Genomic DNA, 19,238 nt, shown 5'->3' on the forward strand with positions numbered 1-19,238 from the left:
CCCCTCTAGCGGCCCCCACTACCACTTCCTCTTCAGTTTACAAATACACAACTCTGTGGGTGTTTTCAAGAGTGGCTTCTTCGAACAGATACAGCTGAAGGGAAAACATAACACTGACTGCATGAGAGATACAAAAGAAAAAAAAAAGCTTGTGCTGTTTGTACATACATGTCAGCATGCTTGTCGCCATAGTGATGAACCATCAAGAGAAGTACATCTGTCTAAAAGTTTTACAGCATGAACACATTCTGGTTAAAGGGGGTTGACATGTCGACACTTTCTCGTTCTGGGTCACTGCTGTATTAAAAAATACCCTCTCTACAGTGTGTGCGTGTGGTTTGAATGAGTGGGTGAAACTTTTGCTGCAACTGAGACCACTCAGGAAAGGCTCCAGTGCTGCCTCACCTGACGCAGCAGGAAGTGCATACAGGAGCTCACTTCAGCGACACAACAGCCTGACAAAAGGCTTTAGAAAACCAACAAATGAGACTTTGTTAGAATCGTGATCTGTTTATTTTATTGTTTTGTATACATTATTGCACATAAATACAGCAGAATTGAAAAGCAGTTATATCATTCATTCTACCACAGGAGGAATAAATAAATAGTGTGCAGTATGTGTCACAGCAAGAATTAAATGTGTAAGGTTACAGTTTGTTTGTTTTTAATTTTAGCATGACACATATGTCTATACTTAGCAACACTATATATATATATATATATATATATATATATATATATATATCAGGAAGAATGAGTAATGTATCAACGTGTTTTTTTATCCATCTATGACAAGTCATTTTGTAACATTCAGAAGATTTAGTAAGTATACACGTATGCACATAAAAAGTCCCTGATGGGAAAATGAGCTTTGTTACATTGTCAAACATAATTCAAAAAATGAAGTTTCACTCCCCCAATAAAACCTGACCTTCATATCTCTCAGAGGAACGAAGAGGTTTTCACACCTGCCTCTCTTTCCGGTTATTGACCTGCTTTTACATTGCAAAGAGAATCATTAATCCTTGAGAAGATTCTATAACATTTTGCATCCACTTTTATTTACTCTTACTCCAAACTTTCAGATTCATGGTAAAATATCAATGTGATATTTATATCATATATGCTCCAAAGACGTTCTCAAAGGATTTGTGTCGCACAATTTTTGATATATTGCTCACTTTCACAAAAAGGGCATCATCTTTGTAGAGGTGAAACACTCCACCCAAGTAACTGTTGGATCGTATGTTGCTGGACCCCTCTGAGTATTTCCTGGATTTCAGGAGGGGAATACTTTTCCCAATGTACAGTTTAGTTTTCAGATGAACAGAGTGGTGAAATACATTGGTATCCATGAAGGAAACCTTGGAATAGACATAGTAAAAACCCTCCTTCTGAATGACAAGACTTCGGTCTTTGTAGTCCATTTCATGGAGGAGAGGGTCTGCATCCATGCTCCATGCCATGGTTTGATTTTCATGAACTACATCTTGTCCATCTGTAAAAAAAAAACCCAGCAACAATGTGGAGACTGATTCTTTTAAAACAAGGGGTTCAAAATGACTAATAGATTATAAAGAGGCATTTCGCTCAAACCACATGATGCACTTTAAGAACTGTGCCTTAATTTTACTGGCAAAAGCTATGACATTATATGTGATTTATTTTCTGATTTGGTAATAAAGTGAACACTATGGTAATGGAAGGGACATCAACACTGGTCTTACCTGTCAGATGTGCAACCGGTTTGGAAGGAAGAATATCAAGACTGGGCATTTTAATGGGAGAAGTAGCATCTTCACCTGTGTGAGAACCAGACATAATGTCTCTGATGGGCATTAAGTAACTGAAGTTATTTATTAATTGAGTAAAAAGTCCTGAAACATACCTGCAAGCTTAGAGGTCGATCCTGAGGTGGCCTGCAATGGAGATAAAAATGGTTTACCTGTGTCTTGTATGTGTATATTTGTTGATGCAATCACTATATCACTAAATGTGACCAACTTGTGAAAATAAGATGTGAAAAACTACGATCTCGCTAAATGTAATCATATCTTTTCAAAATTCTACACATCTTAAAATCTGAATTGTGTTTAAGGATCCCTTTTTGTTTTTCTATGATGTTATCTGTCTGCAGAACAAAGTAGGGCAGGTCTGTCTTTTTGGTAATGAGCACAAGGTAGATAACAATCATGCAACAGGAAATAGACCACTTCCTTTTCTCCACTGTCCCTTGTTTGTACAGAATGTATATACCATTGTTTGACAAACAGTGTCAAACCAAGAAAGCCATGTCCCCCTCCCCCTCCCCCTACCCAACCCCGTTACTGCTGCCCTCACACAGAGGATCAGATGAGTCACAGCGATACAGGGAAAGCAGTGACCATCCACCCTCATGGAACATCAAGTCTGCATGCCCCTGCCCCCCGGGGACGTCAATGGAGTTCTCCATAAATGGGCCGGATTTAATGTACTTCTCCATCTCTACTCCACTCTCTTCCCCATAATAGTGAAATTATTTCACCGTCAGCAGTTTTTGGAGAAAAACAGTCATTCATATGATTGGAGTAAATGTCAGTTTTGTTTCTATCACAAGAGTCCTTTGATTTATTGATGACTTTGCTTCACCAAACACGAACAAGATTTCCACACATAACTGTTGTGTAAAGAGAAGTATTGTCTAAAGTGTGGGCCTGCTTTTATCTTCAAATATACTAATGACATATTTTTTTAATCACACCAAAACTCCATCATGACACTATGGAAAAAGTTTCCACTTTGGTTATGCAAGTATGACAGCAAAGCAGATCATTTCCTACAGGTAGCATGTGACTCTGAAATGCATATTAAAAAGCTATGTGAACAATGGTAATTGTCCTCGTGTTTCTACCTTGAATTGTATATTTAATTTAAAAAATTCACAATGTTGAAATTTTACGGTTCTAAAGTGATTCTCTCATCACCAACACATCAAGTGTGCTGCTTTCATAATATTTCATGATGTCATTTTATGCTCTGAGGTCACTAATTTTTATATTTAGCTATTTTCATCTTCAATTCACTTCAAGTAATTACAAGACTCAAGTTTTAAAAAACAAAAACAAATGTTGCTGAGAAAACCAGAAGAATTCCTATTATGAATGCTTACAATTTTAAAGGAAAATTAAAGGTGTTTTTGTCAAAAACAAAACACAAGAGTTTTGGGTTGAGAGTGACAAAAAACAAGTAAGCTGTTAGAAAAGAAAACTGAAAGTGAGAATAAGGAGTTAAATCTGAATGAGCTCTTATGATGAAAGTGAGATTCAAAAGGGTTCAAAAGAAAATGTAAACAAGCACAGTGACTTTCAGTTAATGAGAAATCACAGGATGAAATTGTGAAAGGTGTTGTAGGCAGGTGCAGCCTCAGAGATGAGGTTCATACTTACAGATTCAGGTTTGTAGAGACGGTAGATGAAGCAGGCTTCTATGGCCATGCCGCACAATGCCACGCTCACCAACAGGAACAGCAGGGTCTGTGCCACCCCGGCACGGCGTTTACCCTTGCTCAGCTTGGGTGGCACTGGAGGCAGGGTTGCATGGCTGTCCACCACATACACAGAGGGATATCCATCCTCGGCCATACCTACAGTGCTCGTTCTGTAACTGAAAAACGATTCACTGTGGAAATATCCTCTAGAAGTTGTCGGAGCGTGTTGCTTCAAATGGGCCTCAGAGACAAACAGAGACTTGAGAGACAGAGACGTGTGAAAAAGTAGCAAAATGGGTGGGCTCACTTGTGGTTGGTTCAAGTGGAGATGGCTTACGAGTAGTCAAATTAAGAACAGACTCAGATATAGAAATCTTGAGATGTATCACCAAAGCACAATCTAAGGCTGTCAGAGAAGCACCTGCCTGCACTCAGTAACTGCAAACATCAAAATGATACTGTAGTTGATGTGAATTTTTCCAGTGCAGCTGCAGAACCTGACAATCGACCAGTTACAAAGCCTCAAGGTAGAAGGCGACAATCACTAAGTGGGAGACCAAGCACGATGCATTTAAACCTCCCCTGCACACCCTCCCACTTCACTGTAATAGCAATGTTGAAATATCTCCAATCACACTTCCTCTCTTGCATACACTGTCTCTGCAACTTGCCTTGTAGTCTGAGAGCAACTATTGAACAAAATGGAGTTTAAGATCCAAATCTCAACCACTTATCACTTTGTTATCCACAGTGTTTACCTTTACCTGTGCTTTGTTGCAGGAGATAGAGCAGAGTTGTGAGGCATAAGCATGTAAAAAAGTTTTAAAAAATAAAGCCACCACACTCAGCCAGTAGAGGGGGAGGTGAAGCGGCAGGTTTAGACCAATGTATGTTTGGTAAATTAATTGAGGATGCGTTTTAGGGTGTAAATGATATACATGTTGCTCTGGATCCCGCCTATGAGACAGTTTATTACCTCCTAAAAGAATTGTATTTTTGTGTGATAGATGGAAGTAAAAATGAGAAAAAAATGTGAGCTACAAATCTGGGTTAGAAGTTCTTTGTGGAGTGAAGGCTTTGAAAGAGGTGGGAGCTTGTCAAAATACTGCAGACTATTTCTCAAACAGACTCCTCTGACATCTAATGGATAAGCAATTAGCATCCATTTAGTTGACAGGGAAAGGACCAGCTTCTAAACTTGGGTGACGTATAATAAAGCTGTGACTGCATGATTGCAGAGAAGAACCAGTGAAGGGGCAGGAAGAATCAGAATCAGAAATACTTTATTGATCCCCGAGGGGAAACTCTTTTGTTACAGCAGCTCACTATCATGTCAGTGCACACAGGAATAGAAGTACTATGCAAAAAATATAATACACTATAATACAGTTCAGAAAATAAATTAAGTACCAAGTGGGTATAAGTATTAAATTAAAATAAGTGTGAAGTACAAAGTGGGTTTACCGGTTGATGATAATAATACGGTATAAAGTAATAGTGCATGAACTGTCAAGTTAAGTGTAGCTTATAAAGATTATAATGAGATGGAGGATATTGCACAGCAGTAATAGAGGTATGAATAAATATCAATAAATAGGGAATTTTAAACTGAAAAGAGTATATTAGTATAGCAGTATTAACAAAGAATATTGCACAATTATGTCTAGTATTGCAGAGATGTTACTGATCAATGTCCAGTTTAATGACTTAGGGTCATATAGACTAACACTTAGAGGGAGGCGTTAAAGAGTTTGATGGCCACAGGCAGGAATGACTTCCTGTGGTGCTCTGTGGTGCATTTTGGGGGGGGGTGAGTCTTCCGCTGAAAGTACTCCTTTGTTTGACCAGCACGTCATGGAGTGGGCGGGAGACACTGTCCAAGATGGCATGTAGTTTGGCCAGCATTCTCCTCTCTGACACCACCGCCAGAGAGTCCAGTTCCACCCCCACAATGTCACTGGCCTTATGGATCAGTTTGTTGAGTCTGTTAGCGTCCGCTACCCTCAGCCTGCTGCCCCAGCATGCAACAGCATACAGGATAGCACTGGCCACCACAGACTCATAAAACATCTTCAGCATTGTCCGGCACATGTTGAAGGATCTCAGCCTCCTGCAGATGGTTCTGCTCACACCATGAGACAAAGTTCCCCACCACAGCCCTATACTCAGACTTCTCACCACCGCTGATACATCCCACCACAGCAGAGTCATCAGAAAACTTCTGAAGGTGGCAGGACTCTGTGTGGTAGCTGAAGCCTGTGGTGTAGATGGTGAAGAGGAAGGGAGAGAGGACAGTCCCCAGAGGGGCCCCAGTGTTGCTGACCACGCTGTCCGATACACAGTGCTGCAGATGCACGTTCTGTGGTCTGCCAGTCAGGTAGTCAACAATCCAGGACACGAGGGGGGCATCCACCTGCATCACTGCCAGCTTCTCACCGTAGTATCCACCATCCAGCCAGATGGTGTTGAAAGCACTGGAGAAATCAAAAAACATGATCCTCACCGTGCTTGCCGGCTTGTCCAGGTGGGTGTGGATGCGTTTCAGCAGGAAAATGATGGCATCCTCAACTCCCAGCTGGTGCTGGTAGGCGAACTGAAGGGGGTCCAGGAGAGGTCTGATCATGGGCCGCAGCTGTTCCAGCACCAGTCTCTCCAGGGTCTTCATTATGTGGGAGGTCATTGCCACTGGTCTGTAGTCCTTGGAGCCACTGGGATGCGGCGTCTTCGGCACAGGAACGAGGCAAGATGTCTTCAACATAGCTGGGGGGCACAGACTTTTAGCATCCTGGGGCAAACTCCATCGGGGCCTGCAGCCTTGTTTGAGTGGAGTTTCATCAGCTGTCCTCTCACCTGGTCAGTAGTCAGGCACACAGCAGAGGTTACAGGCGGGGGAGGGGGGGAGTCATTAGTGTGAAGAGGGCCGTTAACCTGAGAGCCAGTTGAGGGGGAGTAGGACTCTCCCAGGAAGATGGAGGAGGGGGGAGCAGAGTACTCAGAGGAGCTTGAGGGCTGACAGCAGCTGAGTTAGAGGGGGGATGAGCAGGAGCCGGTGTGTCAAATCTGTTAAAGAACAGATTAAGGCTGAAGGCCGAATAAACTGAATTGACAAGCACGATGTGATGTAAGAAGATTCCAGGCAGCATGGTTTTGCACCGAGGAGGACTGCTGCTCTGTCCCTGACTTCTGACCTTCTAGTAGATTGAAAAACAATATTGTTAAACCCTATTACTGATACTACTCCAACACGTCCCATAAATATGACAATAAAAATCTTTTTATTAACAATGTTTCGAGCATATGCATGCCTTTTTCCATCATATATTTTTAAGAGCACAAAATGTGGCAAAACAAACCTTCCCCCCTACTACAAACACCTAAATTGTCAACAACATTGACATATACAGAATATAACAAAAATAAAAACGAAACCTAAATAAATTGCAGAGCCATCTCACTCCTTCTAAGGTTTCCATAGAACCAGATCTAAGCCAATTATAGATTGATGATGTTAAACCTCTATCACTGCAGTTTTTTGTGGTGATTTTTTCCAAACATGAAAAATTGTGGGCCTTTCCAATGATTTACTTTGTGCAAAATAAATAAAGCTCTGTATTTGCAAATATGTAAAAATGTTTCCTTGAAATGTTATACTTTGCTGTGATTTCCTCAAAGTTCATGAATGTTTCATCTCTGTATAAAAATAAAAAGTTCTTTCTGTGGAGAACTTTACTGATGGAGTACTTTACTTTCTGTGGAGTACCTTACTTTCTGTGGAGAACCTTACTGTCTGTGGAGAACTTTACTGATGGAGTACTTTATTCTCTGTGGAGAACCTTACTGCCTGATAATGTTACTGTCTGTGGAGAACTTTAATGTATGTGGAGAACTTAACTGTCTGTAGAGAACCTTACTGTCTGTGGAGAACTTTACTGATGGGGAACATTACTTTCTGTGGAGATCTTTACTGATGCAGAACTTTACTTTCTGTGGAGAACTTTACTGATGGAGTACTCTACTTTCTGTGGAGTACCTTACTGTCTGTGGAGAACTTTAGTGTCTGTGAAGAACTTTACTGTCTGTGAAGAACATTGCTGTCTGTGGAGAACTTTAGTGTCTGTGAAGAACTTTACTGTCTGTGGGGAACATCACTGTCTGTGGAAAACTTTACTGTCTATTGGGAACTAGTGATGGAGAACTTTACTGACAGAGCAGAAGTTTAATACATTTTATCCAGTTTTTTTCATTTAATGTTGATGATCAGACTTTAGTAATCACAGTTACACATAAAGGCTAATTACACATAAAGTTTAGTTCACTCATCATGAGTACTACTACTATTACTACTACTACTACTACTACTGCAACTACTACTACTATTAATGCTACTACTGCTGCTGCTACTGCTACTACTATTAGCCTACTGCTACTGCTACTACTACTTCTACTACTGCTGCTGCAACTACTACTACTACTAATGCTACTACCGCCGCTGCCACTGCCACCGCTACCACCACTGCCACCGCCACCACCACTCTACCACCGCCGCCACTGCACCACTCCACTGCCACCGCCACCGGCACCGCTACCACCACCAATGCCACCACCGCCACCACTAATGCCACCACTGCTACCACCGCCGCAACCACCACCACCCCACCACCACCGCCGCAACCACCACCACCACTAATGCCATTACCATCCCCACCACTCTCACCACCACCGCTGCCGCTGCCACTGTTACCACCACCACTGCCACCACCACCGCCATTACCGTCCCACCACCGCTGGTTGTGCTGCTGCCACCACCACCATCCCACCGTTGCCGCTGCCAGTGCCACCACCACCAACGCCGCTGCCACCGCTAATGCCACCACTGCTGCCACCACCACCAATGCCGCCACCACCACTCCTCCCACCACCGCCGCCACCACCACCACTACCACTCTACCACCACCACTCTACTACCACCACCGCTGCTGCCACCACCACCCTCCCACCACCGCTGCCACCACTACTACTACCACTCTACTACTACTACCTGCTGCTGCTGCCACTGCTACTACTACTACTATTACTGCTGCTGCTACTACTACTACTAATACTTCCATGCTGCTGCTACTGCTACTGCTACTGTTACTACTACTACTACTACTACTACAACTACTTTTTGATATCCAGTCTGTGTTATAAACTGGAGGTGTGGAGTTTAAAGATGTCTGTTTACCAGGCAGGGAAGTTCTTATGAAACACATTATCCAGGTGTATTATGGGAAATGTAGGTAATGGAGTGACCCTTTAACTGTGGATTCCAGACTCCTGGATCAAGGCTGGACTGTTGGCTGTGGTCCAAAATTAACTTTAAGGGGTCAACACTCAGGAGAACATGGTCTGAATGCCCTAAACTCCACATTAACCAATCAGATGATTGAAAGGAACAGTCTGAGACCCCATTTACAATGAGATTTAAATATAAGATTTAAATATGATATGTCCATATACAGTATGCCACGTTTGAACTCTTTTTCTGGTCACAACTGAAAGCCTACATCAGATTTCTCCAGTTTGAATGAAATATTTCCCCAACCTGAACTAAATCAAGACAATGTGTTACCTATATTCATATATTTATAACGAAGATTTAATGCATGACGTAAGGCAGGATGTAGCATGAATTCCTGTTACTCACCATTAAGAAATGATCAAGTCACTATGAGTTTACGTTTTTAGTTATTTATTAATGGATCATTTTGGATCATAGTTAAGCATGTGTATTGTACCCTACCGAGTTTATGTGGTTCACTTACCCACATCAAGTTCTTCATAATATGTCCATGAAATCAAAGCTTTATGGCCTGCTTTATATCTGCTTTTACCCATAGTGCAGGACATTTATTAGAAGTAATTAATGATGTAGAAAAAAATAACATTTTGCACAAGTAAAAATCAAGTACAAAAAGTATGAGAAGTGATAAAAACTTGTTTTGTTTTTTTAATCCAAATGTACCTTCAATAACTGTACAGGCCTTCACACTCCAGGTATCATCAGGCTCTTATTGCACCTTGTCACCCCTCCTTAGTTTTGCATGTGGCTGCAGTCCAGACTACAGAGTGCTATCGGTCGACACAGGTGGTGGCTCCACTCATTCAGCTTTGATCAAGGAACCTGTTGCTGTCAGGCTATTTTCCAACCATCGAAGTATGAGAGTAAGCAATTACAGATTTACAGTATAAGTGCTTTATGTGCTTGTGTAACATAGTTGCTCAGAGTTGGTGGAAGTGGAATAAATGGACTATGCACTGCGGGGGGAGGATGATGAATGTGTCTGCAGAGCTCTGTTTGCTGGCATGTTTACTTCTGACTGTAGGCTTGACTTTGGGTTTGGGGCCAAACCAAAACATGGAATTTACATTTCTATTACCTGCTGGCACCACAGGTTTTTACCAAACCACCGCAAGGAACGACAAATAAATAAAGAAATCTAGGCAGCATATTCATTTTCAATACATTTAACCTGCCAACTAGAGAGATAGGTAATAACATCTTTCCATAGATTTTGTAGTATAATCAAAGCTGTTCTCATTGAATTGTGAAGGCAGCCAGTCTCATATGATTCCTGATACATGTCAAAAAGAGGTGTCTAACAACACCCTTACACCCTGACACCGTTTTTGAAAAATATGTCTCATTTTAATTTTAGATTCTAAAATGTACATTTTTTCCTGTGCATGTTGACATTTTGTACTTATGTAACTTATAATTGGACCCCTGATGAAAGCCTTAAAGGCATCCCAACTGACAGAAGCAGAGGTCTGTGATGTGTTTATTTCAAAATACATAGCAATCTTCTTCAATCAATCAATCTATCTATCAATCTGTTGAAACCATTTTGTTTGAAACTTCACTTTATAGGAAACGTCAGTTTTGACTCCACATATACCATGATAACCGCTGCATGATCGGAGATGACTATACTATCATAATGGCAATCTGCAAATTTTGAAAGAATTTCATCAGAGACCAAGAAATCATCTATTCTAGAGTAGCTTTTATGGACACTAGAATACAGCAAGCGCTCTAGCTAATGGGTTTAGATGTCCAACAAATTGAGTTCTAGAATAAAATTATGTAATACTTTATTAGTCCTCATATAAGTATTATCCATTCTAGATCTGTGGATCCAGGGTGCAGATTTATATCTTCTGCCATGATATATTTGCCTGACAGTGTGGAGATCTTTAAAAAATGAATTGTTGTAAAAGTTAGCATCAAAACTGTTAGGTCCATGTGAGTTAATCAAATATGATCACTTAATGAGGGTATTGATACCAGTGAGAAAGTACATAATCAAGGTATCAAGTCAATCAGTCCATTGCTGTGCCTAGTTGACACCAGCCACCCGAAAATACATATGTTTCAAGTAATTTGTGATGTATTCAGATTATTTCTACTGTCAGTCAAATATATCTTCGATCTTGTTGTATATTTCTATGAACTACTTGCTAATAGCTGCATGATTTGTATCTATATCTGTATATAAAATGCTTTTAAGAAACAATATGATAATGTGGTTGTAAACATACCATACCCTAATAAAGGACTATATCATGAACCTCACACTCTCAGAATAAGGAATTAAAGTATTAGGAATTTATGGTAACTTTAAATTAAGTGTACAAAATACATGCTTAATTCATGGTTCATGAAGATTTAATGCATGGTACATGAAGATTTAATGCATGATGTAAGTCAGGATGTATCATGAATTCCTGTTACTCACCATTAAGAAATGATCAAGTTACTATGAGTTTGTGTTTTTAGTTATTGATTAATGGATCATCAGTTAATGATTGTTAATTCACAGTTACTTCATGCATTGATTTATATGCCAATGTAAATGCTAATCATGGATTAGGTATGCATTAGTTAAGCATGTGTATTGTACCCTACAGAGTAGCACCCTACAGAGTAGCAAGTTCTTCATAATACATCCACGAAATCAAAGCTTTTTGGCCTGCTTTTTGTCTGCTTTTACCCATAGCACCCCCTACAGAATAGAAGAGGACATGAAAAGTCCAACATTTATTAGAAGCAATTCATGATGTAGAAAAAAGAACATTTTGCACAAGTAGTACAAAGTACAAAAAGTATGAGAAGTGATAAAAACTTGTTTTGTTTTTTTAATCCAAATGTACCTTCAATAACTGTACAGGCCTTCACACTCCAGGTATCATCAGGCTCTTATTGCACCTTGTCACCCCTCCTTAGTTTTGCATGTGGCTGCAGTCCAGACTACAGAGTGCTATCGGTCGACACAGGTGGTGGCTCCACTCATTCAGCTTTGATCAAGGAACCTGTTGCTGTCAGGCTATTTTCCAACCATCGAAGTATGAGAGTAAGCAATTACAGATTTACAGTATAAGTGCTTTATGTGCTTGTGTAACATAGTTGCTCAGAGTTGGTGGAAGTGGAATAAATGGACTATGCACTGCGGGGGGAGGATGATGAATGTGTCTGCAGAGCTCTGTTTGCTGGCATGTTTACTTCTGACTGTAGGCTTGACTTTGGGTTTGGGGCCAAACCAAAACATGGAATTTACATTTCTATTACCTGCTGGCACCACAGAGTGTTTTTACCAAACCACCGCAAGGAATGACAATATGGAAGTTGGATACCAGGTAAATATAATTTTCTCTCTCTCTCTCTCTCTCTCTCTCTCTCTCTCTCTCTCTCTCTCTCTTGTCTGCCTGTGTCTGTCTGGTACAGTGACTGTGTAATGTTGTGTTTAAGTTCTGGATAGCTTTAATAAAGTTTGTGAATAATCTAAGTCTTACTGAAAGACAAGTGAACAGACTTTGGACTCTGGTCTTGCTTGCAGAGATAATAAAACCATTGCTGCTGTTGTTGAAGACACCTGTACTGAGATGATTCTTTACATATTGCAAAAACACATTGCAAAAGTACTTAACATGCATCCTGCACAAGCACAAACACAACACATCCAAAATATATAGCTACCACGCCAAATACAAATACATTTTTTTGACACTTTTGACCTTTTTCAAACATAGCACTAAACATCAAACTTCAAATTCAAAAGCAATTGTTCTCGAGTCTCTTATAATGTGTTATTGACCTCTGTCATTTTATGGCCATGACCTTTGCATTGCTTCACCTCCCACCATCACATCACAGTCATCATATTGCACCTTCTGGCAGCTGCAGGACTGTATTAGTGTAAAGTCACAGTCTTGGCTGCCCCCCCCGTGACACATCTCTGTGCTTTCTGAGCGTGGAGTCAGAGAAGAGCCTGGCAGGAGTACTGGGGCATCGTCACTGGAACAGTTGACACATGATGCTTCCAGGGCTGCTGTGTGGATGTGGAGGTCTTATTCACCTATCTGCCTTTTCCCAAACCTTCACTCAGTCACAACTATGGCCTGTATAATGGCCTGTAAGGTCAAAGGCTGCTTCATGATGTGGAACTGTGGAATTTTCTGACACAATGTTTTGAGAATATTATTCTTCTTTTACTAGATGGCAAAGTAGGGGCAGTAGTGGGTAGCGAAAAAGAGAAAATCCCTATGCAGATACCCAAACTGTCCAATTAATGTCACTGTGGAATTATATGTGAGCTAAGTTATTGCTCAGTGCTATCAGGGCTTTAATTTGAATATCAGACAGCCGTCTGCATGTCTGGAGTGAAAATGTGAAGATAATCATGGAAATGTGAGTGAGTACTGGGTTACTGTGACTTGGTGCCTGGATATCCTGCATTACTGAACTCAATCCCTCTGTTTCTTTTGCAGGTGATAGCTGGGTCAGGTCTGGATGTTGGCTTTGCCCTCATCTCACCCAGTGGACACAAGCTGGTCTCTGACTTCAGGAGATCTGATGGCATTCACATGTGGGTCACCTAAATACTTTCCAACAACCTGCACCTAATGTGATGCTCAGTTCCTGTAATACTGTTTATTTGTATTGAAACAAATTAACCATAAGCAAGCATCAAGGCAGCAGTCGAGTTAATTCCCCAAAATACATAAAAACCTATATAAAAAAAATTGATTTCAGGTCAGCACTTTCTCTCCCTTTCTAAAAAACTACACTGTAGGCCTGTATGCATTTTCACCCAGAGATTAAAAGTATTACAATACCATTTTGTTGTGTTATTATAGTGAGTGGTTTTAACCAGAGAGCAAATGTAACCATTTTTTCCCTACAGGGTGGAGCCCACAGAGGATGGAGACTACCGGTTGTGTTTTGACAACAGCTTCAGTAAACTGTCAAAGAAGATGGTGTTCTTTGAGGTGATCATTAATAGTGAGAGCAGCGCAGGTAGAGTCCGAGATGAGTGGGCGGACGTGGCCACGCCAGAGAGCATGGTGGAGTATAAACTGGAGGACATCAGGGTGAGATGGAAAACAAAGAGCCATCACATCTGCTGCAGCTATGATTCCCCTTCAGACAGCACTTGAATTATCTGATGTCATTCTTTTTGATGTCTACACATCCCGACACTGACTTTCATCTTCTCCTGTCTTTTCTTCCTCTTCCAGGCGAGGATGGACTCTGTGTACCGGCACCTGGAGAGGAGCCGTCAGGCTCAGACTGTGCTGCGGGCCTTTGAGGCGAGGGACCGCTACCTTCTGGAGGACAACCTGTGGCGGGTGTCCTTCTGGTCCTGCCTCAACCTCTTTGTCATGCTCACCGTTGCTGTCACTCAAATCTACACCCTGCGACGGCTCTTTGATGACACCAAGCGGGTCTGCACATAGTCACAACAAAACTGTTTCATTAACCTCCAGCCAAGAGAGTGCAGAACCTGCATGTGCTCACACTTGAAAGTTTGACCCCAAACCCTTAACTGACATGTGCCTTGTGAGCTGAATTAAAATGCACTCACTACTCACTTTTTGAAAACTGATTCATCATGCACTGAGAACTTTTTTTTATTGCAGTCAAAAAGTGCTTGCTTTGATGTTTTGTGAAATTGTGAATTCCAGTCACATCAACTTCTGAAAATCACATTTACAGCAGCCTACTGTAATATGCACACACACCGAGACACCTGCTGTATTTATAAATAAATACACACACACACAAAATACTTGCAGCACTGATCTTTCTTAATGTCATTGGGGAAGCTAGAAAACCACAGCTGTTGTCACTGGAATGTTGTTTTATTGAATTTCAGATACCGCATTTCACATTTATCAAACCAATAGCCAAAACAAGCCTCAAGCGGTTTAAAAAAAATCATCTAAAATCTTTACTGTGATAAAAAGATGTATTCACACAGTCATAAAAGCAATCTCCATGATCAATTTCTCCATCTGGAGGTTAAATAGGCAGAAAACTGTGAACTCATGCAGATGGCAAGTTAGTTTTGGCTGAAACATTAATTTCCTTGCCATTATTTGGATGCATTGCAGTCATTTGTTCCATGCAATTGCACTTAGTGGTAAAAACATACATAATGCAGTAGGCAAAACCTATTGTGCATTTCAATCACTACCACTATATTTTCTCACACTATGTTGCTTCCTGAGACATCATTAACATTTTCTGTCTATTAAGCATATTCAGTGGTCATCTTCCACAACTTGACAGCCATTTTTTTCTCTCTTTGTCATCACAGATCAGAGACATCCTGTAATAATAATAATAAAAAAAAACATTCTAATGTTAAACTGTCTATGCCTTGGCACTGTATTATAATTAATCCCTAAGAATTCAACCATACTGTATCTCAAATTATGGTTCAAATAAATAATTGACAATGTTTTGGGAGAGTGTGTGGTATAAACTCAGAAACAGAAAATATCAGCATTAGATTAATGTGTTCAATTAGATTTCATGATGTAGTGCTCAGAACTATTTTAGACAATATTCACTATTCAGAAAATAACTTTGATGCTTCAATAACTACTATGTTTGTGTTTTACTGACAGTATCAGATTACTTATGTAGGCCTTTAACAGCATTGTTGGGGCATTTTGAGTGAACTGAAAATAAAATATGTAGTTCTCCTGTAATCCTGCTACTGTCATGGATTGAAGTCAATTCATATCCACTTCAGGCTGGTCAAGGTCACCACTGGTTTCGACGGGGAGCTGGGCGCCTGTTCAGGAAGAATCAACCAACATTAATCTCTTAACCTTGTGACATACACTTACTTTAGTATAGAACAGCAAGGGCATTTGTAATGAGGCAATCTCTGTTAGAAAGATCATCTTCCACTCTCATTGGAGGATATAATTAGACACAAAAACCTGGAATTAATGAATTAATCCAGGTTAATTCATTAATGCTGCAGCTCAAAGAGAATTACATTTAAAAAGACTACATTTGATAAGATGTTGTACTGCATATATATATATATATATATATAGAGAGAGAGAGAGAGAGAGAGAGAGAGAGAGAGCGATAGATAGATAGATAGATGTATATATTGCCTATAAAATATTCCCACCACCTTGGAAGTTGTCATTTTTTATCTGTTTTGTCTTACAACATTAAATTAGAAAGTAGATGTTTTCATTTTTGACAGAGTATTTCCCTGTTGATCAGTGTCAAAAAAAGTCATATTAAATCTACTTTGATTCAATGCAGTAAGACAAAACATAAAAACATACAAGTGGGGGGTGAATTCTTTTTATAGGCAGTGTCAATGTTGATTCAATCGATTCAAACACAACAGAAGGCTATTACTATGACAAGGTGTTGATTTTTTTGTTCAATCAAAATTTGGTGAAAATGCATGTGCTGATAGTAAAGAACAGTGACCACTGTTTGAGCATTGTCTCTAAAGCAGGCAGCCTGCCAGTAAAGGGTTGCCATAGGAACATGTGCAGGCTTATGTCAGTCTGTATTGGTTTAGATGTAGAGAGGGAGGCAAATGAGGAGAGGAAAACCAGGAGGAGTGCTACATTATCTGAGAGAGAGAGAGAGAGAGAGAGAGAGAGAGAGAAGAGAAAGTGGATCACACAGGACACAAGGAGACACCAACCCCCAGAGCCAGTCCCTTTATTGTACACAACACCTCTTTATTTACTCTCCAGTCTAAATCAGTTCATTTTGTTTATTCAAATCAATTAATTGCTACAGAGGCACTTGACAAGAGTTTGCAAAACAAAAAGAAAAGAGACTTTTGCAGGTTGGTTTCCATCCCCTTCCACCAGATTCAGACAGGGGAGAGAAAGAGGAAGGAGGCAGGGTACATCCATTAGAGAGAAAGGCAATATTGCCACAACCTAATGTATTACAGGACATTTACAGTCTGGGCCCATCATGGGCAGGCTGAAGTGACAGGCACAAGGGAATTTTTAACAAACTTTGGCCAATAAGAAGTTTTATCACATGAACTACTAACTTTTGTGTAAAAGGGATTTGTGGAAGATCGAATGTGAAGGGTGTTCAAACTATAGATTCAGGGCTGTTTTATAAGCTTGTTTTACTCCTTCTGGCACTGTCACTGAAAGCCAGACCTGTAGAGCAATACAGGGGAAGAAAACGCACACTGTCTCTAGAGTATGTGGTTTGGAACAGTTTTGAATTCTTTAGTTTTTGTCATGTCAGGTTGTCTAATTAAAGTTTCTATCCCCTTTGGTGAGAACAGAGAAAAGTTTGGACAGCTTCTCTAGACAGGGTGTGCCTTCATAAACCACGAATCCCACCACCTGCTCACCACCACTACTGATCAAACCAAAAACAGAAAACATCCTAGTGGTCCAACGTCCCACTTGACTAGTCTTCGCCTAAACGCCTACACATGTTCAAGAAAAATTGGTTTTAAATGGTCAAATACCCTGAAAGAGTAATCAAAAGATAATATCATATAATCACAGCTGTGTAGACAATATCCAGCCCCAAGTGCCCTCCCAACATACAACACGTTTAGACAGCTAATCCCTGTAGCAGAACCCTAAATAACAGTCCAGGAGAATCTGGGGAGCTGAGTTGTACAGAGCTGATACAATTGCAACCAAAAACATAAAAAGAAATGACAAATGCCCAGGTTATAAATAATGCATAAGGAGATGACCAATCTCTTTTTCCCTACATCCAAGGCATATTTATGAAATGACATTGTTAGTGCTTCCTTTAATGACAACTACAGTTGCATGTTAACATGTTGGGCTATTATCAATAGCATGTTTTTGTCATCAACCCTGCAATTAAATGAAATACAAGTGCTCCCCAGTATATGCCAGCTATATACATTGATCATTTTAATGCATGGAAGCAGAACTGATAGCAATAATAAATGTCCTTGACAACAAAGCCCAGAAAGAGATGTGCCAACTCCTAAATGCTTAATACCATCTTTATACTCTAAATCACAGACGTCTTCATCTACACACCCCACCACTTTACTGAGTTTTATCTCTCGGAGAGGAAACTGTACTGTGTGCTCTGCTCTATATGAATCAGCTAATCCAGGAATGAACAAAGTCTACCCGTAGGCTAAAGGTCTCATTGGGGTTCAACTGAGACTAAAGGGATTAAAATTCAAGGCTTTAACAACTAAGAATTAGTGGAGAGAAAGCATCCATCCCACAAAGTGCAGACAGCCTTCAGTCTGTCTCTTTCTCTCTCTCTCTCCCGGGATTTTGTGCATAGTGTTCTGGTAACGGACTACAATATCCCTGTTATGAGTGGCTTGTTGTAAGGCTACATGGTTAGAAGTGCTTGGATTATAATGGTCAATCTATCTGACATCTTTTCATCGTGGAAGGATATTTCACAGAAGGGGGCTGAAGCTACTCAGTCTCATGCAACCCTGCCCTGTGTCTTTTTATGCTTTGTTTTTTCTGTGATTAGGATTTCATTTTTAAAGCTACATTTATGACGGTCATTAAAAAGGACAAAGTCACTCAAATAAAATAACACAAGGAAAAGAAATGTAATCGACATCACCAAAATAACAACAGTGATAATAAGCTATTGTTTTTCAGTATGAAATCAGCTAGGAAATGAAAACCCAGTAAAACATTAACAAGGCGTGTATATTACATAGAGATCTAGACTTGGGCATCTGGGCCAATCTGAAAAAGGTGGAGGGAGGGGAGAGGAAAGCCAGCCTGTAACAGTTAATAAGTTATTCAATGAGCTTCAGGTGAGAAACTTGTCAGAGGAAATTACAGTTTATTACAATAAAAAAAGCTCTCTAACTGAATTTGATACACCATCTCCTACTGATAGAAGTTAAATGCATCCCACAGATCAGCTGGGTTTTATTTTGTATTACACAATTTCCATAGCAGTCAAATGTAATATTCAAGTGGTTAAGGGCTTTCTTTCATTCATGTGCACTGATAAAGACGGTATTAGCAGCTTATTACATCGCTTGAAGAGACATTAATAAGGCTGGACAACGCATATTATGCACCGCTATCAGTTGGCCCCTCCCCTCGAGCCCCCGCCCTTTAGTGTGCAGATACACACACCCACACACAAACACACACACTTAGGTGGGCTTGGCCACGGGTCTAGTCTAGCAGGGAGGGCTCAGCAGGGCGGATAATGGTGGGCCGGTGAGAAGGAGCGCCAGGGGGTCTTCGGCTGCAACGGGAAGAGAAGATACAGAACAAGGAGTGAGACATGCTCACAAAGAGACAGAGGAGAAACCAAAACAACCCAACAGACAGAGAAAAGAGGGAGGGTGAGGACAGCGGGAGAGTGAGAAAGAAAAAACCTAGAGTGAGAAGAGAATGAATGCCAAGAAATAATATTAAATATAGAGATAGGATAACTGGTGAGACTTAGAAA

At 40.5% G+C, this 19,238-nt stretch overlaps 3 protein-coding genes across 8 annotated transcripts in view; 1 reads left to right on the plus strand and 2 right to left on the minus strand.

Moving 5' to 3' along the window:
• Positions 1 to 494: 494 nt before the first annotated feature.
• Positions 495 to 3,999, minus strand: tnfsf14 (TNF superfamily member 14). Its single transcript, XM_044180825.1, has 4 exons — positions 3,426 to 3,999; positions 1,889 to 1,919; positions 1,728 to 1,802; positions 495 to 1,498 (listed from the first exon to the last, which is right to left on the minus strand). The coding sequence occupies exons 1-4, from the start codon at positions 3,618 to 3,620 to the stop codon at positions 1,113 to 1,115; spliced, it is 687 nt and encodes a 228-aa protein (XP_044036760.1). The 5' UTR covers positions 3,621 to 3,999; the 3' UTR covers positions 495 to 1,112.
• Positions 4,000 to 11,679: 7,680 nt separating this feature from the next.
• LOC122868665 (transmembrane emp24 domain-containing protein 1-like) lies at positions 11,680 to 14,775 on the plus strand. The gene is made up of 4 exons (XM_044180847.1): positions 11,680 to 12,142; positions 13,274 to 13,371; positions 13,690 to 13,876; positions 14,024 to 14,775. The coding sequence occupies exons 1-4, from the start codon at positions 11,894 to 11,896 to the stop codon at positions 14,240 to 14,242; spliced, it is 753 nt and encodes a 250-aa protein (XP_044036782.1). The 5' UTR covers positions 11,680 to 11,893; the 3' UTR covers positions 14,243 to 14,775.
• A 53-nt stretch (positions 14,776 to 14,828) lies between these two features.
• Positions 14,829 to 19,238, minus strand: part of dnm2a (dynamin 2a) — a 28,630-nt gene continuing 24,220 nt past the window's right edge. For 5 of the 6 annotated variants that reach the window (XM_044180835.1, XM_044180834.1, XM_044180831.1 and 2 more), the window contains one exon: positions 16,478 to 19,031. In XM_044180835.1, coding sequence (XP_044036770.1) covers positions 18,959 to 19,031 — 73 coding nt within the window. In that variant the 3' untranslated portion in view covers positions 16,478 to 18,958. Of the gene's footprint in view, positions 15,589 to 16,477; positions 19,032 to 19,238 lie in introns of those variants that run through there. The other variant, XM_044180832.1, reaches the window with a different exon arrangement.

Source organism: Siniperca chuatsi, linkage group LG21, assembly GCF_020085105.1.
Source record: "Siniperca chuatsi isolate FFG_IHB_CAS linkage group LG21, ASM2008510v1, whole genome shotgun sequence".
Classification (NCBI taxonomy): domain Eukaryota; kingdom Metazoa; phylum Chordata; class Actinopteri; order Centrarchiformes; family Sinipercidae; genus Siniperca; species Siniperca chuatsi.

Bases quoted from the DNA above. Each gene is read 5' to 3' on its own strand.
- tnfsf14 (XM_044180825.1), bottom strand. From the start codon at position 3,620: ATGGCCGAGGATGGATATCCCTCTGTGTATGTGGTGGACAGCCATGCA. The intron at 1,920-3,425 runs GTAAGTATGAAC...TCTCCATTGCAG, and splicing joins GTCTCTACAAACCTGAATCT to GCCACCTCAGGATCGACCTC. The intron at 1,803-1,888 runs GTATGTTTCAGG...GTTCTCACACAG, and splicing joins ATCGACCTCTAAGCTTGCAG to GTGAAGATGCTACTTCTCCC.
- LOC122868665 (XM_044180847.1), top strand. From the start codon at position 11,894: ATGTGCTTGTGTAACATAGTTGCTCAGAGTTGGTGGAAGTGGAATAAA. The intron at 12,143-13,273 runs GTAAATATAATT...TTTCTTTTGCAG, and splicing joins ATATGGAAGTTGGATACCAG to GTGATAGCTGGGTCAGGTCT. The intron at 13,372-13,689 runs GTGGGTCACCTA...TTTTCCCTACAG, and splicing joins AGATCTGATGGCATTCACAT to GGTGGAGCCCACAGAGGATG.